The 22258-nt window shown below is 40.4% G+C and overlaps 1 protein-coding gene across 1 annotated transcript in view; it reads left to right on the top strand.

Moving 5' to 3' along the window:
- Positions 1-22258, top strand: part of SNTB1 (syntrophin beta 1) — a 222600-nt gene that overhangs the window by 84849 nt on the left and 115493 nt on the right. The window contains exon 2 of the mRNA XM_029222482.1: positions 13529-13745. Coding sequence (XP_029078315.1) covers positions 13529-13745 — 217 coding nt within the window. The remainder of the gene's footprint in view (positions 1-13528; positions 13746-22258) is intronic.

Raw genomic sequence — 22258 nt, forward strand, 5'->3', positions numbered from 1 at the left:
TCTGTTCATTTCAACAGCTACTTCCTTCTTAAGCTTTGATCTTTACATTTGCCCTTTGCTTGGCCCTTAGCTGTCTGCAAAGAAGATGGGGCAGGGGGTGGTGGTGGAGATGTGGATTACTTGGAACATAAGAAAATATCACTAAGGTTGGAATCCCTAAAATGACTCTAGGGTGATACACACCTGCCAGCTCCCTCTGTCCTAGTGTTCTGGTTCTCTATGTCTGTCTCTGGGAGTTTGCCTTGGTTGGAAAGGATAAAGGGAGCTACGTGCGCCTTTTAAAATAACAGACACTGTACGTATAGTATCTGGTTTAATACACACAACAGCCCCATGTGATTAGTATTATTTTCTTCATTTTGAAGAGGAGAAATCTCAGGCTTAGAGAGGTTTAGCAACTTGCCCAAGATCTCAGAGCTCATTCGGGAGAGTAGATTCTACATTAGTCTGGATTTCAAAAGGCAGCTTAGCACAGCACAGTGGGGAAGAGGAAGGACTTTGCAGTTAGATCCAGGCTTGAGCGAAACACCATGACTTTGAGGCTGTGAGGCCTTAGAGTAATTTATTTGACTTCTGTGTCTTCATCAGTAAACTGTGAATAATAAGAGTACCTATCTTTCAAGGTGGTTGTGAGAATTAAAAGACGTAAGCTATGTAAAATTCTCGACCTTTAGTTAGTGCTCAGTAAGTGTTAACCATTATGACTGTTATATTCCCTTCTCCCCCTGGGATTGAGGTGAAGCTCTCACCACTTCCCAAAGCTTCAGACTCACAGTTCTACTGCCTTTTGATCTCTGTCTTCATGGATGGTCTGTCTACATCTCAAACCTTACATCTTCAAAACCGAAATAGTTTACTCTCATGTCCCAAATCTGTACTTCTTCACATATTTTCTGTTCTTTTTAATGGCATCACTGTCTACCTAATTAACCAAGGTATTTGAAAGCTTGGATTTTATAGATAAGGAAGCTTAAGAACATTGGAGGTTAAATGATTGCTAATGACCACACAGAAAATTAGGACCCCAGCCAGGATGGAAATCCAGGTATAATGAGCTCTAAGTACTTTACCTTACATCTTTTTCCTTTCTTTCTTTCTTCACTCTCTCATTTATTCATTCATTTTTTTTAAACCTTTCAATCCTATACTTTTAATTGCTTCTCGTCCTTTAACATTGCCTAGGGCCTCAAGTATTATACTGAATAGAGTGGTAATAATGGGTATCATTATTTTGGTTCTGATTTTCAAGGAGATGCTTTCAGCATTTCCTCATTTAGAATGTTTGATGTCAAGTGGTTTTTTTTTTTCTTTTGTTTTTGCGTGCGTGCGTGTGTGTGTGTGTGTGTGTGTGTTTTGTTTTATAAAGTTAAGGAAGCTACCTTCTATTTCTGTTTTACAAAGGGCTTTTTTGTTTCATTAAAACTGCTTGCTGGTTTATATTATAAAATGATTTTTCTGATTGAAGTAATCATATGTTTTCTCCTTTTCTTCTGTTAACATACTGAATGACATTTATACATTTTCTTATATTTAACTGATCTCGCCTCCAAATAATCCAAATTTGTACTGTCTTCTAATATACTATTTGGCTTGGTTTGCTGATACTTTGTTTACTATTTTTGCTTTAATTTATGAATGAAATGGGTTGGCAGTTTTCCTTTCTGAAATTTTTCTTGTCTGGTTTTGTTATATTAGCTTCATAGAATAAATTGGGGAGGCTCTTTCTTTGTTTTCTGAAATAATTTGATTAAGATTTGAATCATCTATTCTTTGAGAATTTGACAGAATTCACTAATAAACTCTGGTTCTCTTTTCTTTGTGGGAAGAATATTGACCAGTGTTTCTATTCCTTTAAGAGTTATAGGACTAGCCATGCTTCCTATTTCTACATAGTTTTAGTAAGGATCCCCCCACCCCGGGAATTTGTGCATTTCATTTAAGTCTTCAAATTCATTATCCTAAATATGTCCGAAGTTTTATTTTATTATCTTTTTAGTCTCTTTTGTGTCTGTAGTTATTTCCCCTTCTATTTATTTATAATACTGGTTTTCTGTTACCTCTTTTTATTTCATCAAACATGCCAGGAGGCTCTCTATTTTTTCAGTCTTTCCTTTGCTACTTTTAGATCTTTCCCTTGTGATGTGGAATAGTTTGACAATTTGAATTCTGATATAATCTTTACAGAATATGTTTATTAATTTAATCCTCCCAATATCCACAGGTTTTTCCAGCACCAATAGCAACTCATTAGTTATTAGTCACAATAACCTAGCCTATGTCTCCATGTCACTTGGACCATTTGCATTGCTACAGCTGGGGTTATTAGATTTATTCGATTAGATATTAGATTTAGAACATAAAAGACCAGATTCCAGGTCTGCTTCTTCCTTGAGGTAAGATAATTAAGCCCTCTGAACCCCAATTTGTCCACCTTTTTTATTGTTAAATTTTCCTATGGGTCTATTTATTACAAAGAGTTGTATCTCTTTTCTGATGCTTACCATCACTCCTTCCTTGCCTCCTTAAAAAACAAACCAAACAACAAAACAAGCCCTTCTATCTTGGCTGCTCAGGGTCAAGAGAAGCTTCTGGAGGCTTAGAGGAAAAACTTGCGAGGTTTTAGTCTCCTGAATCTGGCACTTAGATCCAAGAAGCTTGCTTAGGCCTCTCCTCTGCCATCCTGATCGGTTCTTGTAGTTCTTGGCAATTCCTCTCCCAAAAGACTTGTAAGCAAGGTCAAGCCAAGTTTGGCCTATAGGACAGAATCCAGTGCATCAGGTGGGACCAACAGGCATTAGTTCTGTTGAGCAAGATGTGTTTGTGTGCACGTATGTGTGCTTGGGAGGGGGTAGAATTTGGTGGGGAAAGTTGTTAGGCTCTTACCTCCCGGGCCACGGAAATCTCAAGCAAATAAATGCACAGCCAGATTCTTACAGGACTTGGAGATCGTGCACAGTTCAGCGGGGATGACAATAAGTATGAAATGAGATTGTGCCCTTAGAAGTGTTTTAAACGGTAAAGCCTGTTGAAAATGGCAGGTATTCATAACATCGTCCAGTTTAATGGACCCTAATGTTTCAAAGCCCACACCCCCATCTCCTTTACTCTCGGATGCTTCTACAGTCGCTTTAGGTCTGCAGCATATCCAGGCTAGGGTGAAAAAAAAATCTCAGACGTGGCCTGAGTCTGCAGTTGGTAATGATACTTTGTTTACTTAATGTGGTTTCTTTCGGAAAAGCTTGATGACACTGGGCTTCTGCCACTGAAAAGTAACTGCAAGTTTACTGAGCCCCAAGTCTGATTTGCAGGATGTTATTACCAAGCTACATCTGGAATAATAGAAGTTTATTTTCCAGAGATACCTGTCAGGAGGAAGTGAGAGCAGGACTTCCTGCCTTTTGACGTAAAGTCCTATTCACACATGATCTTCTGTCTAGGAAAGAGTAAGAACAATATTAGGGCTTGAGCATTCAGACATCCTTTCTGCCCATTACTCATTTCCTGTCTTCAGATGTTAGGGTATAGCTGTTAAAACAGTTACTGTATTTTCCGAAGGAAGAGAAACTATGATTATTTGCAATGGTGAAGAGCTTACTGGCAAGTTGTTGGAGGATCAAGTCTGTAGACATTGTTAATCCATATTCTCTCAAGTACTTATTAATACCTAATGAATACGCTTCAGTCCAGTTGTGTGTGTGTATTGAATTATATGCTGTAGCAAACCCCAGATTTAATTTATGTGCAGTAAATGCATGAATGAAATGATACTTTATGCACTGCTGATTTTGACAGTTCCTAGAGTTAGAAAAGAGATTGGTATTCTTGCAATACATGTTCTCATTTAAATTTCCTAACCACAGTAACAGCAACATAATAGCAATAGTTATATGTGAGTGCCAAGGATGTGCCAGGCACTGTTCTAATGGCTTTGCATACATTTTAAAAATTATTTAACCCTCATGACAGTTCTACAAGATAGGTCGTATTATTATCAGGTGAGGTAACTGAGGTTCAGAGAGGTTACATACCTTGCTCAAAGAAGCCCAGCTTGTAAAGTAGAAGATTTGGGGTTCGAACCCAGATTCTGTGACTCTAGAGCCCATTTATTAAACGAGTTCATTTTATTGGCTCTCTAAAGAAGACACTGTTTTCCTCATTTTCTAAATGAGAATTCTAAGATTTAGATATTGTAACAAACTGTCCCATTGTCACATAACTAATATGTAGCTAATAAGCATATAATAACAAAGAAATGTACAGCATGACTTTGCATGGTATACAACCATGACCTGCCCTCACTGTACTGGAGTCATTGGATTCCGCATCTTAATGAACCACATTCCAGGAAGAACATAGAACATGACAGCTTGAAGGGATTTTAGAAGCAATCTGTTCTTCTGCAGAGTAAAAGAATCTTTTCTGCAACGTGGGAGATAGCTCATCCAGTTTCTGCTTGAATGTTACTAGCAATAGCGAACTCACTACTTCACAGTGTTTTCTTACATTGAACCCAAATATAACATCTATAATTTGTCTTCACTGACTGTGGCTCTACCCTGCAGAGATACACAAAGTGAGTTTGGCACAGCTTTCTGTTCTTTAGGCCCCATCAATCTTCGCTTTTCTAGGTTACCTTCTAATAATGGTAACTGACCCTTATGGTGTTTACTATGCCAAGTTCCTTAGAAGTTTTTTTACTTATATTAACTCATTTAATCCTCACAGTACCTATGAGATAGGTGAAAGAAATAACACATGAAGAAACTAAGTTATTTACTCAAGAGCTTGGTGATAGAAAAGCTAGGGGTTGGACCCCAGCAGTCAGATTCCAGAGTTTATGCTCTTCACTACTATGAGCTAATGCCTCTCATTTAACCTATGTTTTCTTTATTTCCTGAATCTTTGACAAGCCGATTACCCTCTTTACCCTCATTTGAACATTGTCTAACCCATTTGGGCTTCAGGTATAGGCTGATCAAGGTGACAAAGAGGGGAACTGTCCTCTTCTGAACACTATACATGTATCATTGGAGCCTAATGTCCTATTACTTTATTATGCAGTCATAACCATGGCCATCCCTAGAACCTTTCTACGCACAAAACTGCTTATAATACAGTTCTCCTGTCCTACATGTTACAATGATTTTTATCTTGAATACACAATGACAGAACTTTCCATCTTATCCCTATTATATTTCATGTATTTAGTTTGGGCTTGGGTGAAACTCTTAAATCCTTATTTTGTTATCTAAGGCATTAGGCCCCTCTTCCAGCAACTCTTTAGGGACCTAAAATAGCAAAAGCAACATCTGTGATGCCTGTCATACATTAGGTCATCCATTAACTCCTTTAGGCCCTGAGAGAATGTGGACCAGGAAACCGATAACAACTGGGTATCAGATGAGGAAGGTGCTAGTGGTTCCAGCCTCCTTTTTGCCAGGCTTGTCTTTTGCTTTCTGTAAAGCCAAATGTGTGTATTTTATCTGTTTATAAGGCGCTCTAAATGCTTTGTGTACTCTGCAGAGTAAAGCCACCATCAGAGAATACAAATTACAGGAGCAAGACTTGGATTCATGTAAGAGAAAGGGTATAAGGAAAACATTCCAGACAAAAAAGTCTTTTTAAAAGCATGACTTATAAATTTTCATGGTTGGACAAACAGGATTCATTCAGGCATAAGCATCTAGCCATGTGTAGAGGCAGCATCCAGAGTACAGGAAAGAACACGGCGTCGGACTGGAGGCTTTGGAGCCGGACTCCCTCGGGTCAGATCCTGGCTTTGCCAATTGCTGCTGTGGGACCTTGGGCAAGTCACTTCAGCTCTCCATGCCACACTCCCCTAGCTTGTGAGGTAGGCATTACAATAGTCCTACTTCATAGAATTGCTCTTAAATAAGCTAGTATACTTCAGACATTTAGAGTAGGGCCGGATGCATAGTGAGTAGTCGATAGCTGCTGGCTAGTATTCTAAAGCCCTTTGTTCAAACAAGGCCCACTGCCTGTTCGGGTAAACAAAATGCTGTTGCAATGCAGCCACGCTGATTTATTTACATATCATCTGTGTGTCTTTCATGCTACAATGGAAGGAAGTAGTTGTGACCAAGACCCTAAGGTCCAACAAATTTTTTATCTGGCCCTTTACAGAAAGAGCTTTTGCCAACCTTCATTCTTGAGGATAGAGGACAAGGATTTCTGAGCCTCATCTGTTACTCCTTTGTCTTGAAACCTTGGATCAATGACAGATACTCTCTGGCCTCTGCTACTTCTGTTATAAGCCTCCTTCTCCTGAAGAACAAATCTGTGAAAAATCGTATCTTGGAGATCCTACTAACTTTGTCTTTCATTTGCTCAAAACTTCCATGTTTTACAGCCAGACTTTTGTGTTAATTGCTGTGGATATAGATGAGAATATCAATTTTTTATTTTTTCTAACACTAATGAATACTTAGCATGTGCGGACCTCAGTTCTAAGCCCTTCATATGTGTTAGTTCATGAATCCTCACAGCAACTCTTTGAGGCTGGCACTACTCTTTATCCCCACTTTACAGATGGAGAAATGGAGCCACCGAAAGGTTGAGAAAATTGTCCGAAGCTCACACAGTTGGCAGGTGGCAGTGGCAAGACTTGAAACTATGCAGTGTGGTTCCAGAGTGTAGAGTTTTCACTTCTACTATAGTCACTCAACTTTGAGGACCTTATGATTCCATTAGAGAGACCTATATGTGAACAGATGACTGCACGTGATGTGTGTTTAAATATTTGTAAGATGAACCAGCACAGTGCCTTGCGTGGCATAAGCCGTCATCATAATGTTTAGGTCCTGATGCTGTTAATATCAGTGGAGATCGCCACAAACCGTGGTTGGAGCTTAAGGGAGGCATGCCTGGAGGACTTCAAGAAGGAAATCTTACCTGAATTGAGACTTACTTGATATTAAGAGGAGTTTGCCAGAAAGTTTTCCATGCAGAGGAAAACACATGTGCAAAGAACAGAGGCATGTTCAGAGAACTAAACAGTGTTTCTCTATGGCTGGTCTGCGGACAATGGGGACCAAGAGGTAGTCAACTGATAGGAAGTGGGCAGGGCCAGAATGGCTCTGTAGGAATTGGGACAGACCCAAGTCCTTTAGTGGGTGTCTCTTTCAGAGCAGAGTTCTATATCTGTCTGTTTATTGTCAAACACCCCCCCCAATCCTGCTCATATGCACTGGAATGTAGGCCCCTCAAGGGCAGGCACCCAGTCTGTTTTGTTCACTGAAATAACTCCAGCACTAAAGGCCATGCCCATAGCAGGAGCTCATTAAATGTTTGTTCAGTTAATGGATAACGAAACCAATCAGCATCCTTCTGGGTGGTTGTAGGACTCATGGAATAGGATACTTTCCCTGGGTCCACCTGTCATCCCTGGTGACAATGAGCTTGCTTTGTTGAAGACTCAAAGCAGGTCACCTCAAATGACTCTGCTGTAGAAAATAGGGTAATTTTTGAGTTAGTTTTTAAAGTAGAGGCTTAGCAAATTCATAACCAGTTTATTTTAGTCCTGACTCCACATATGAAAATTCAGCATCCTCACCCACAATGTCCTTATGAACTCATGCGAACCTTTGGTCATCCTTCAAATGTCTGAAAATCCTACCCTCAAGGACCCACCTGGCAAAATATAAGTGAAAAAAATATTGGAAAGTGAATGAAAACAATGATCTTTCTAGGCCACTGTGCCAAAGTAAAGAAAAAGTAACCTAAGTATATAAGCTCAGCATAGGTTTATTTTCATTTGTCAGGTGCCCATAGGGCTTGGTAAAAAGTCAGAAGGCACATCTGCCTAAGGCTTAAGGATTTGGCACACATTTTAACAGTGATGTTAAATGTTTAACAGCGATTTCCCAAGGGATCATCGAATGTTTGAAGGGTAGGAGCCTTATTTCCCACCCCTGACATGTGAGGAGAATGAGGTCTAGAAGGTGAAATAACTTGCCCAGGGCTGGAGAGGTAGTTAGCGACAGGGCTAGAACTGGAACCAGGTCCCTGACTCCCAGGGTCAGTTCTCTTTCCAGTTCACCGCTCAGCCTCCTGAGAGATTAGCTATAGTCTCTGAGAAGCTTATATTACCTCTTTCATCATTTCTTGGTCTTTTTGGAAATATTGATGATCTCCCTCTGCATCTTTCCTAAGATGACCCAGGAAATGGCATTAAGAGAAGTCTCTTGCATATTACATTGAGTCAGCAAACCCCATTGTAACCAACTTGTCCCCAATTTGCAAGTTTCACTGAAGGTCCGAATACTCAGGTTTCTTGGCTCCAGCTGATGCCTTTTCCCCTTAATTACATTAGAAAATGTACATTTCATGTTCACATCCCCTAGAGTAGTGAAATATTTCTTTTCCTCCTGAAATCTGGAAATCCCTTTTTTGGTTGTTTTGTTGTTATTTTTAAGAAGAAAACTTGCACATAACAGAGGGACTTGCTGGTTCTTCAGAAACCAGCCTGGTAGGAGAGTTGATTGGATTTGCCTAAAGCATTTCCTCATTAGTAGCCTGTGTGTGCTTTTCCTTTCAATTGTCACCTGGCCTCCTCAACAAAGATTTAATTGTGGCAACTTGGGGCCTTTGCAAACGTGGGTTTCCTGAATGTTCTTTTGAAATCTTCACAACTGTGCATCTTTCAGATGAAAAACTGGAAACATATTGAAAGTGACTTGGTGCATTATTGGTTTGGAGACCACTTCTCATTTCTCTTCTCCCCCTATTTTGTAAGGGAAGATTGGAATTTTAATTGCTCAGCCATGGTTTTTAATTCATGATGCCCAGAAAGGGCATGGTTTATTAATTAGTCCTGATTATGAGGTGCCCTGAGCCTGGGCCTGGCTGCTTCTTGATCAGTTTCAACAGTTCTTTGCCTGAAATTACTGTCTGTAAGCACATGGCGGTCTAATTATGCAGACACTAGCTGTTCAGTTCTGCCAGGTTAAACCCTGTATTATACATATGACAGTGCCTTAAAAGCCATTTGTTGAAATGCCGGTTTATTAGTTCAGCCTTACAAAATCCAGCTCTCTTATGTTATAGGCAAATAGCCTCTTAATTGGATGTTTTCTCCCTGTACATGAAAACGTTGGCTTAAATACACAGACACACACACACACTCATCCAGTTAATTTTTTTAAAAGTGCGAGAAACAGTATTGCTTCATGGTTAAAGGTAAGGACTCTGGAGCCAGGCTGCCTCGATTTGACTCATGTGTCTGCCACTTTCCTGCACTCTAACTTGAGTTTATGAGTTACTCTCTCTCTCTCTATTGCACAGTCTTTAGTAAAATGGGAATGATTGCAATGTCTGTATCCTAGGGTTGTTGTGAGGTTCAAGTGAGTTAGTACACAACAAACACTTATCAGAGTTCATGAAACCTAGTTCTTGTGTTTTTTTACTGATTGCTCCAATACATTTATTTGTGGTTATATCTTATAAAATCTAGTTGTGTTAAGCTGGCACAGTTAGGGATATCTCCCTGTGGCAAAAGCTAAGAATTGTCCCCTAATGTCTATTCTCTTTTTCTAACACAGTAATAGCCTCCCCTCCCACCAACTTTTAGCCAGGTTGGCATAGAATTGTCCAGAGTTAAGAGTAAATTTCTTTTCCATGTAGAAGTGGCCATGTGACTAAATTCTGGCTGATGGGTTGTAAGTAGATAGTGTGTCAGCTTCTGAAAAGTGATCCTGAAGGAAGGGTAGTGTGTCTTTGACTTTTTCCTTCTTCCTAACGATGGGAATTTGGTCACGATGGCTGGAACCCAAGCAGCCCTCTTGGGTCACTAGATGGCAGGTTAGCAATGTAGAGCAGGAAAGGAGCAGAAAAGCCTGAGGACCTAAAAACTTCAGGGAGCAGAGTTGCCCTAGCAGCCCTTTTCTTTCACACTAGACTTTCGGTAAATGCAAACCTCTATATTATTTAATACACTGTAATTCGGGGCACCTATTGCTGTCAAATCTAGTCTTAGGTAACATCTTACCCTCCCTGAATTAGACCACATTCATTATTTTGATTGCAATGTGTAGGAGTTTCAGGACACTAAGGCACAAAGAACCACGGAAAGTTTTCACACACTCTTAATTTCCTATTAGAGGCACTGCTTTACAACACCCAGACATGGCTGCAATGCTTTTACTGTCTGAATGAGGGGACTTATCCTCAGGCCTCACTTGGTGATTGGAGAGGGCACTGCTTGACAGTAGAATTATGCTCATAACTGATGGCCAAATCTTGTAGAAACTACTTGTAATATCCCTCAGAAGGGATAGTCTGACAATTTTATTACTTCCCTTGGGCCAGAAATTGTGAGCCTCTGGACAAATCCAAGACAATTTTCTTTTGCTCTCGTTGCTATACCCAAGAACAAGTTTCTCCACTTCCTATAAATATCAAAAAGAAGCAGGACTCCTAAACAAAGGAACTTTAAGCAGGATTGTGGTGGTGTTGCTAGTTCTTCCTCAGGATAGATATGGAAATAGTTCAGTGATCTTAGTGTATCTTGCTTAGGAGCAATGATGATAATCTCTTAGTCTCCTTTATTTCCTTGAAATTGAATCTTATTTTCTGACGGTGCCAGAGATCTCAAGACTCATTTAGGGATTTTGCTGAGCCATCTTCCCAACACTGGTGAAAAGGAGAGATGACATCTAAAGCTCTCAGAGGAAACATAGGTTCTAAGGAAGAGTGCCTGATTTCATACTTGGCACATCATGAAGAGTATGATAAATGTTCTTCTTTATTCCCCTTCCAAATTGAGGTCCAATTTTCCTTTCCTATGGAATTGTGATAGAAATTATAAATCAGAGTACATTATTTAAAAGAAGGACTGTTATTCTTACCTCTACTTTTAAAAGTCCTAGCTGCCCTTTAAGGCCAAGTTCAAATGCCACCTACTCCATGAAGCATCCCTGGATTCTCACCTCCACAATGCTCACCCCCTACTCCAGCCAGAAGGATAATAATACAATCAAAGTAGAATCTTCAGTCTCAGCTGATACTTGAATTTCCCATATATCAATAAGTGTAAGTCTACAATATACAAAGCTAAGCAGAGTTCTAGCTTCTGCAAAAGCATTTTAGAGATGGAAATTCAGTACCTTCAAAAGAGAATTTAGTTATTCCAGTTTTTAGACAGCTTAATTCTGTCCCACTAAATTTTCTGCATTTGTTTGTAGGTATGTCTGTGCTCCTCTTTAAATACACTGCCCAGAAATAAACAATATTTCTTGAAATACACTGTCCATGAATCACCTTTCTTCTTCTGTTACTGCAACCTGTGCTAACAGGTTTGCAGCAACCATGGAGCTGTTTTCTCCCAGTTGCACTTATATTCAGTGAAAATTCTGAAATCTTCTTTTTAAATATGTGTTGGTGCTAAATGACATCTCCTCTGTCTTAAATTCATGTGGCTGGTTTTGATATTTAGTTTGGGTCCTCCAATATATAGATCCATATTGCATGCATGTGGGTATGTTTGGTCTGCTTATTAAAGTGTTGCAAACCTAACCTGTCATTCAAGCCCCTAGATCCATTTGTCTGATGAATTCTTCCAAGGTCCTTTATTCTTATTATAGCTCATTCTGCTTTATGCCACAGTTTATATACTTGTTTTATGCGACTGTCTTAGGTGGGGTTCCCTAGAAGCAGAGCCTCTGTCTGGGGAATCGGGCAGCAGCTCTGTAGTCTCCCAGGTTTGACGGCTTCTGATGGTCCAAGAGCAGTTTTCCAGAGCAGGAGAGTAGCTAAGAATTGTTCTCAGCCAACACACAGCAGCTAGGATATAGGTGCCCTAGCTGCTGAAAAGGATCTGCTGGGACACCAACAGCATCCACTACAGTCAGCCATGATTTTGTAACTCTTAAGTATGGAAGCCATGTATTGTTTATTCCTGCAGTCTCCATGAACCTGAGTCCAAGTCTTACACAGGGAAGGCACTAGTTTGTGGAATTGAATCACCAGAGATCTGGAGGAAGTGCCCCCTGGTTTGCACCCATTCCAATCCACTGCCATTTGTAATAACAAATACCTCTAAGGGACTTACCATGTAAGTGACAGAGAGAAGGATATGGAAGCTTATATTGCATATTCTAAGAATCCAGTTTCCCTGTCAACTTGAAAGCTGTCTAAGGACCAAATGCTTAAATTTAGAATTGGCAAATACCACCTTAGTAAGCATATCAAAGAGCAGAATTTTAGTCTGCTCCATTCAGCTTTTAAACGATTTTGTTTCTTTAAATTTTATAAAGTAATATATGCATATGGCTAAACATGAGAATGGTATAAAAGAGTAATAAATGAATAGTAAAGGTCTATTTTTCCATCGTCTTGACTTGCAGTTCCACTCCTAGAGCTAACTACCGTTAACATTTTCTTGGATTTCTATCCAGAAATAGTTGTAGCTATACGAGGATAAATATCTATGATTTTATACACAAAATGAGTACAGTATGTGCACTGTTCTGTAAAGTTTTTTTAGACTCTTAATAGATCTTAGAGGTTTTTCTACATCAACGCCTCTATAGCTATCTCATTTTTTTTTAATGAATGGATAAATGTCTTACAATTTATTTAACCTGTCCTCTTTCCTTTTAGTGGACATTTAGGTTGTTTCTAGTTTTTGGCTTATACAAGTAATATTTTTGCCATCACAGATTTTTACCATTACAAAATAAGTGTTCTTCTATGTATTTCTTTGCATATATGTTCTTTTTTTAAAAATTTTTTAAAACTTTATTTATTTTTGGCTGGGTTGGGTCTTCGTTGCTGTGCACAGGCTTTTCTCTAGTTGCAGCAAGCAGGGGCTACTCTTCATTGTGGTGCACGGGCTTCTCATTGCGGTGGCGGAGCATGGACTCTAGATGCATGGGCTTCAGTAGTTGTGTCATGCGGGCTCAGTAGTTGTGGCTTGAGAGCTCTAGAGAGCAGACTTGGTAGTCGTGGCGCACGGGCGTAGCTGCTGTGTGGCATGTGGGATCTTCCCAGACCGGGGATCGAACCTGTGTCCCCTGCATTGGCAGGCGATTCTTAACCACTAAGCCACCAGGGAAGTCCATGCATATATGTTCTTAATACTATTAAATTGAAAAGCCTATCCCTGAGTCTCAACAGAATAATGGCGACGTGGATAGTTAATGTGGCCACCAGATTCCCTACATCTATACTGAATAACTGTGTGTCTTTTAGCCTAAGATATGCTTTCTCACTCTCTGCCCATTTGTTTTTTAGCCTCTTTCCCAGAATGCACCTCATAATCAGAAAAGATAGAAATTGTCATAATTGAAAAAAGCTGAGAGTAATTCTCAAGTTCAGGTTATCCTGATGGCAAGTTCTAAAAACCACGTTGGTACATAATTTAAGGAATAGAAATTCTGAATCTTGTTCAGATTTTAAGAGTCTCTGTTTAAGAGCTTATCTAATACAAGTTTCAAAAATGCCATCAGACTTTCCAGAAATTCAGCCCTGATGTACTGAAAAGTGCTTACTGTTGTCTTTTTGCTTGCAGTGAAGTATATGCGGGAAGCCACACCCTACGTGAAGAAAGGCTCCCCAGTATCCGAGATCGGGTGGGAAACGCCTCCGCCAGAATCCCCTCGGTTAGGCAGCGGGTCCTCAGATCCTCTGTCATCGCAGTCCTTCTCCTTCCATAGAGACCGGAAAAGCATCCCTCTCAAGATGTGCTTCGTCACTCGGAGCATGGCCTTGGCTGACCCTGAGAACAGGTAAAGGTGGCTAACGCCCTCCTCCGTATCTCGCTGCTCTTTGGCCTCTGCGGTTGAAAGAGAGCTTTTATCAGGTTGTACTTGTGTTCTGGAAACACTGGACGGTTTCCAAAGAATAGCCTGAAAGGACCACGATGCAGGAATGTATATGTCAAGCTAGGCCTCCCTCTCTTTCTTCCTCCATCCTTCTTTTTCTTCCTCCATCCTTCTTTTTCTTCCTTTTATCCTCATGAAGAATCTGTATACTAAGCTCTGGTTCTGGAAAAAGTTGAATCAGTGGAGTCAGGATCTTATGTGTCTTCCCTGGGTCTGCCTCTGCCAGTATATGTAACTTTGGGCAAGTCTCTCGGAGCACTGAACCTCAGTTTTGTCGTATGTAAAATGGAAATAGTTGAAATCAATGCCTCGTTGAGTTGTGAAGATTAAGTGAGGAAATCCATGTGAACTGCTTAGCCCGGGAAAACCTTCCATGAGTATAAGCTATATAATACTATGTATTATTCCTATTGGTTTTTATTTTGGCTGCACCATGCAGCATATGGGATCTTAGTTCCCTTACCAGAGCTCGAACCCCTGCCCCCTGCATTGGAAGCACAGAGTCTTAACCACTGGACCACCAGGGAAGTCCCCAGTACTATGTATTATTGATGCTAGGTAACAATAAGCAACTAGGCCTCTCTGGGCCTCGGTGTTCTCAACTGTGTACTTGGAGGGTTTGATGAGAGCATCCTTAACACTTTTCGGCTCTGAAGCTCTCTTTATCCTCACGAGAGAAAAAGGAGCGGCCTCGATCCAAGCCTGGAGTGCTATTTCCCAAAGCCTATACATGACATCTTTGCCACAGGATAGATATATAACCCAATCCATGGCAATTAGAAGGAATCCAGGCAAGATGAGCCAGTATTTGGGGTCCCTATTCCCCCAAAAGTTTTCCTTTATCTCTGCTGACAGAAAACATACATCTGGAAGGAAAATAAAAGACATGTAGAGAAGAGAGAGAGAAATTGAGCCAGAGAAGGGGGAATCGTGGTGACCTTTGCATCCTCATTCAAATGCTAGAAAAAGAAACGGCTCTACTGGCCCTTATTTACAAATGAGTGGGACAGCTGCAACCCCACCCCAACCCAACGAGGAAGTATTTGGCTGGGTTCCGAGCTGCTGATGGGGAAAACCCAAAGGAAATAAGAGCGGGGAGAAAGTTGCCTGCTTGGCTCACAGCCAAATGTTTTGTTCTCTTCCCAGTAAACTTATGCTAAGGAAGCTGCTAGCCCTTCTGACCCCAGTCAGCTGCAGGGTCTACCCTGCTCCCCGCCCGTCAGTTCTATCTGCATAGGGATCAGAGATCAGCCATTGTATGAGCGAGCCAGGGGGTATCAGCAAAAGATGAATCTGAGAAGGCAGATTGGGAAGGAGGCAGAATTCTTAGATGGTCCATTCCCACCCGTTCTCTGTTTTGCTTCCCCTCTCCCCAATTTCTACCACTTTCCTGGGCCTACAGTTGACATCCTGGTTCCTGAGTTTCCTCTTCCCTGGGCTTTTACCCACTCAGTCAAACAAGTCCTTTCTCCCAAGAGTCTGAGGTCTAAGGTTTCAGATCTGATGAATTCATAATTTATCCAGTGGCTGTCTTGTGCTGGGCAGCATGCTAATTACTTCAACCCAGAGACTGCAAAGTGGCAGCCTTTAGGTGTCCCCAGCCCACAGATATGTTTTTTTAGTGGTCTATCTAGGGTTGCAAAAAAATTTGAATTAGTTGCCACATTGAATAGTCAGAAAATTTCACATTAAAAAGCCAGATTTCTGGACTTCCCTGGTTGTCCAGCGGTTAAGACTGTGTGGTTCCACCGCAGTGGGCACAGTTTCAATTCCTGGTCAGGGAACTAAGATCCCGCATGCTGCATGGTGCACCCCCCAAAAAAAAGAAAAAAAAAAAAAAGGTTTCTGCAACTTTCACATGGGCTATAAGAAATTACTTTATTAAAAAAAAAAAAGCCAGATTTCTCCTTTTCTAGAAAAATAAGAAGATCTAATGATATCATTAGGCCTATATTGCTGCAGGCAGGCCTCCCATCTATAGGAGCCCAGTAGAGTCTTATCCTTTGAAAAGGGAATGAACTCTCCTAGTCAGTCCTTTTGCCTTACACTTAGGGGATTCAGTTAATTACCTGCCTGGGTCTTCATATTTCCTGCCTTGTCCTTGAATTTGTAATCATGTTTAGTCCTCTGAGTTTCTAACATCATCCCCACTCTACAGATAAAAATAACTGAGGCTCAGGGCTTACGTAAGTTCCTATGGTCATATAGTTAATGTATGATACAACTGGTCTTTAATGTCATGCCTATAGAATGGGTGACAGTGTCAGTTTACCATTCCCAGAAAAATACAGAGACTAGAAAACTCGGGATATTGTAGAAGTGGTTAATACATTAGGGAGAGAGTTTGAGTAGATGATTTCTAGGGTTCCTTTCAACGGTGGACTTACATGCTATCATATTTCTCCCAATCATTTAATTACATTGTAAAGAATATTTGGGGAGATATCAGGCCTTAGTTCAAATATTGGAAGCTTCATTTTGTCAAGCCAGTAGAGAGGATGCATTTTAAAAAATTTTATATTATTGAAGTATCATTGATTTACAATGTTGTGTTAATTTCTGCTACACAGCAAAGTGATTCAGTTATACATATATATACATTCTTTTCCATATTCTTTTCCGTTATGGTTTATCAAAAGATATTGAATATAGTTCCCATTTTTAAACTTTTATATCGGTGCTCTTCAAGTTGACCATTGATAAGTATATGTAGGGCCTCCTAGGTGGTAAGGGAAAGCCTGTCCTGCTGGGGTGTGAGAACCAGTAGGGCAAGACTGAAAAAGAGAATCCAGCTAAGCCAGAGGGTCCAGGAGGGGATTTTGGTCCAAACAGATACAAAACTACTGACAGTAAATTAACCTTTCACAATGTGCCCGTGTATCAAATCACCATGATGTGAACTTTAAATATCTTACAATTTTGTCCGTTATACCTCATTAAAACTGAAAAAAAGAAAAAAAACCCAAAAGACTAGGGGTTTAATTGAGTCTTGACCCTGGTTGAATAAAAGAAGAAAAGAAAAAAGAAACATATTTTATGGAACTCCAGTCACATGCCGGGCAGAGCATAATGTACCAGTCAGAAATATGGACTCTGCAAAATTCAACTCTGTGCTGAGTATGAGACACACCTAACACAAAGTGATTTTAAAAGGCCAAAAATATAGGCTGGGCAGATTATATAAGGCAAATGCAAACTAACAGCAAAAACAAAAAGCATCAGTTTTGATCTTGATATGTGACAGGGTAAAGTGCAGACTGAAAAGCACAGAACAAGACAAAGAAGAACTGGTTTATGTTAAAGGCCAGAGTTCACAAGGAACAGAATTCAGCAGTTATGCATGCACATCAGGTGACACAGCAGCAACCTTTACAGCAAAATATGCAGAAAATGCAAGAAGAAATAGAAGCATACTAAAATTAGGTAGTTCAATACTACTCTCAATCCAAGACAAGGCAATTGGACAAAAGATAAACAAAGATACAGAAGACCCAAATGACATAATTAAGGGATGTCTGGACACATCACAGTCTTTGTACCCTGATAATAAAGAGTACACTTTTTTTTTTTTCTAATCCACATAGAACATTCACAAATTAACCATAGATTGTCACAAAAAAATGCAGTAATTTCCATAAGGTAGAAGTAATACAAACAACATCCTCTGATGATTGTGGAATAAAACTAGAAAATCAATAACTAAACCAAAGCACAGAAAGCCTTTCTTCATGGAGTTTCAAAAGCTCTCTCTGAAATAAATAACTCCTGGGTCAAAAGGGAAATAGAAACTGAAAGTGTACCATTTTTAAAAATAATGAAAATTATGCAAATATTAAATATAAAAGGGAAAGAAGTTGAAAGGGAGAGTGTTGCCTCTGCTGTCAGCTAGATCTATGGTGGAATCTTAGCTCCACCACTTATGTGTGAATTTAAGCAAGTATCTCATTTAATCCCGATAACAACCCTAGCTCGTAAGTACTCTAATCTCTATTTTGTGGACAGCGAAACTTCGTTCAGAAACAAGAGTTGAAGCCAATGGGAAATCTGAGATTCAGACCCAGGCCTGGCTGGCACCAAGCTCAGTTTCTTAAACATGACACCCCACTGCTTCCGATTTTAGCGCCTGGCAGAACAGCTCACCTGAACTGTAAGCACCATGGCCAGGAATTAACAGTCTCCTGGATGCTAAAACCTCAGCATCTTGGGGCTAATCCCCTCGGTTGGTGACACACAGCTACTCATAGTTTGCATTAAAAGCTCTAATGTTCGGGCTTCCCTGGTGGCGCAGTGGTTGAGAGTCCGCCTGCCGATGCAGGGGACGCGGGTTCGTGCCCAGGTCCAGGAGGATCCCACATGCCGCGGAGTGGCTGGGCCCGTGAGCCATGACTGCTGAGCCTGTGCTTCTGGAGCCTATGCTCCACAACGGGAGAGGCCACTGCAGTGAGAGGCCCGCGTACAGCAAAAAAAAAAAAAAAAAAAAAAGCTCTAATGTTCAATTTCTCAAATTGAAACAGCCATAGAACAGCAGGTAGCATTGCTGCTCTTTGTGTAAAAAAGGTCACCCAGCAGGCACTGAATACACAAGAATATGTCACTGCTAGTGCTGGTTGTCAATGATCACAGTAGTTCTTTTGCCACCTCGTAAATATCTCCTGTGTTTCACAGTCAGCTCTTTGCCATCATGGCCACTACCCTAGTCCAGGCCCAGACTATCCCAAGTCCTCTGGACTATTGGGACATATTTTCTACTGGATGCTTCCAAAGTTCTAGTTTGCCCCTCCCCCATCCCCTAGCATCTACCCTACTCTCAGCTAGTTAAGGGAGTGTGAAACACTCAAAATTTATCCATTTGGTCAACGTGGCTTCCGTCACCTTCACTAATCATGAAACTCCTCAGTATTGCATAAAATCCCCATGAGATTTTGGATCTTTCCTAACTGTCCAGCGCCTCTGCATCTCATCCGTTATGCTCCAGGAACCCTTAAACAATTTCTGCACACCCTGCACTTGCCACCCTGACAGCTTCCTAGTCACCCTTTAAGCCTCAACACAGGGGTAGCACAGGTCCTGCTAAACATTGTGTATAGATCCATTCATGATAGCATCCTTTATAATGACTTGTGATTTTTTTTTCCTAACATGATTACCCAGTTCTTAAAGCCAGAGGACCCTTGAGGTCTGGGATTCCCCATGCTTTTACTTTGATATCCCAGCTTTCTAAAAATTATTATGAAGAGAGGTAAGCAGCAAGTGATAGAGTAAATGGAGGGAAATATTAACAGTAGGTACACCTGGGTATTCATATATTCTTGGCACAATTGCTAATTTTCCAAGTTTTCTGTAAATTTGAAATTATTTCCAAATAAAAAGTTAAAGAAAAATCCACACACTGCCAAAAATAAGAATCCCAGCTTTCTAGAACATTGCTTGATACAAAGCAGGCATTCAAAAATATACAATGTTAATAAATGATAAATGGCATATTTATCTGCCCAGTTTTGCTATTCTTACCTTTTCAAACACTTCTTTTTAAAAAAATCTTCTACTAAATAATATTGCAAATAAAAGAAAAAGCACGGTTCTATCCTGCCATGCTCAGCAAATTTAAACCAAGACAATTCATTAACCAAGCCCGTTGAAAGCAGATGGACCAATGCAGTGGGTGGTATACAAAGCTTTGTTCATGACTCTGTGTACTAGTAACAGATCCCACTGTAGATCTTCATGTTTAAATTACAGAGCACACAATCTTTCTTGAAAAACAGTGCACGTCTCTAGTTACAGCACGTAAGTGAAAGATGCACAGAAAGCGTCATTGTGGTTTCAAGTGGAAAAGCTCCGCTCATCACACCATGATTCAGAGGGATGGGATCTCGTAAATCCTATAGGACCCATGGATTTGTTCCCACAAAGTGCCCTTGGTGATATCCCCATAATCCAGTGCCCAGGCTTCTGCCACAGAGGATCAGGAACCTAATTAGAGGCACAGTGACGTTGGATCCATCTCTAAGGGGTGGACTCATATTAACCAAGCAAACTAGGGTTCACTTGTAACGGGCAGTGCAGTTGTCAAACAGATGTAAACACCTGCATGGGAGGATCTGTGTGTCCCCGTTAGGGGCAGGCCGTATTAGAAGAAATGTAAATAATAAGCAGAATACCAGAACTCCAAGTAACAAAAACACCGTGGACTTTCAAAGCAGCCTAAGCAATGCATTCTCTCCATGTAGGCCAGCTATGTGAGAAATTAGATTATCACCAAGGTTATCAGTACAAGATATGCCAATCGACCATAAGAAGTATATTTTCCATGAGGAAGCTGGAAGCTGTCCTTTCCTACATCAGAAGAGCTTTGCCACGTGGCCGTTATGTTAATTTCTGCTCTACTCAGACTCCCATCTCCTTTGGTCTGTATGTAAATGGCCCGGGGTTCCCCCAAGTGGCTCTCCACTGTCCCCTTAATTTCACATGATCTTATACCTGATGGGGATCAGAACAGTGGACTGAATTTTTGCTGATCAAATTATATCATTTTCCAGTCCTGGCTCCCTGAATTTGCTCCAGTATCCCCTCGTTCAGAGTTTTAGGTGATCCCAAATACTTTAGTTACACATTTATAAACAGATGGTCTTTTAGTGACCCCCAGCGGAACAGTAATCATTTTACTGGTTTCACCTTATTTTCTCCTTTTCCCACTGTCTGGGGACACATTATTGTCCCCCCCCCCCCATATCTTATGTAGAATTCTAAACTATACTCTTTAAACTTAGAATACTAGTGAAAAATCCTCTCCTATAGTACATCCAGAAAGAAGATTCATGAGGTACTTATAACCACCTTGTTTCCACAGTAAGTTCTTGCGTATGAAAAGTGTTTCTCCTGTTAAGAGGCTCACAAAACATGTATTTTCTTGGTTCGGTTTTCTTCACTCTTGGTTGGACACATCATGGTGGCCTCATAACTGAAAATACCACCAGGAGATCATGATTGATGTTACATTTTGGAAACAAAGGAAAAACGAAAAATCAATTATATTGGTGCTGTAGTAAGTGGACACAGTTTAAATATCTAAAACAGAGGCCCAGGTTAACTAATATCAATGAATAAAACTCTAGATTGAAGTTAGAAAATGTGAGTTTGAATCCCAATTCTGTTACTTATTCCCTTTAACTTGAGACAGACTATCTAATCTCTCTGATTTCCAGGTTCATCCATAAAATGTGCTTTAAAATACTGCCCACATACGATTGTTGTGATGATTAGATGACTTAATGTAGGTATCCTCTAATTCCTGGCAGCATAACCATGGCATAAATGCAGCTTTCGATCAAAATATCCTTATTCCTGGGTGCAAGAGGGGTGGGGGGAGTTTTTTCCAGCAGAGAAGTTTCCAGGTGATCTCCCCAAACTGTTGAGCAGAGGCTGTTTTGTAAGACATTCTTTCACAGAGGGGTTTAGCCTTTTGAGACGTCTGGCTCTCTGCAGAAACTTCAGTTCCAGTTTCCCAACTCCTGGGCTCACGCAGCCTTAGCTGTCATTTATGTATCAAGACGGTCCTCAGCCCCCCACCACTACCTGATACACTCTCTGACACCACCCCACTCCACCCCGTTTCATCAGGGATGCCTCATGGTCAGACTGAATATTCACCCTCCTGGTTTTCAATGCCCTTGTACCCTTTTTTTTATACCTGGGAGTTTCCTTTTCTTTCTTGCAAGCTCAGTATTACACTAAAACATAAAGAAGCAAACTTTTATTATTATAGCTTATCCAGCGAATCTAGGTGTTCATAGCAGAAGGGTTTCTGAATCTGTGTAGACCACCATTGTGCTGGAACGGGAAGCCTCCTCTCATGGCTGCAGAATTGCTTGTAATTGGCCATGTGTATCATGAACAAAAGTCAATGTTCTATTTTTTCAACTTATTTAGAAAAACAAGTTAAACTTTACCATCATGTTGAAAACTAAAAACAAACAATTTGAGTATTAACCTTTGGATGATCTACCACTTTCATTTGAAAGTGTGGGCTTCCCTCTACCACCAAGAGCACGATTTTGGTCATGCTTATTCATCTGTCTATACCTGTCCGTTCATCTATCTATCTGTCTATCTATCTATCCATCTCTGTATCCATCTACTTATTTATCATCTTCATCAATCACATATCTATCTATATCTATCTATCTAGCCATCTCTCTATCCATCTACTTATTTATCATCTTTATCAAATACATTATCTATCTATCTATCTATCTATCTTTCTACCTATCTTGCTCTCTGTTCTTGTTGCTTACTCAGACAAGCCCAGTGAACTATTTTGTTACTGTAGGAAGAATATACATAAAACAAGAGATGGCCTTGGTGTTTGTTTCAATTGTGCTCACATTCTGCATTTGGGAAATATAGGAAATGGAATA

This window comes from Monodon monoceros, unplaced genomic scaffold, assembly GCF_005190385.1.
Source record: "Monodon monoceros isolate NGI ecotype Baffin Bay Population unplaced genomic scaffold, NGI_Narwhal_1 Super_Scaffold_14, whole genome shotgun sequence".
NCBI lineage: Eukaryota > Metazoa > Chordata > Mammalia > Artiodactyla > Monodontidae > Monodon > Monodon monoceros.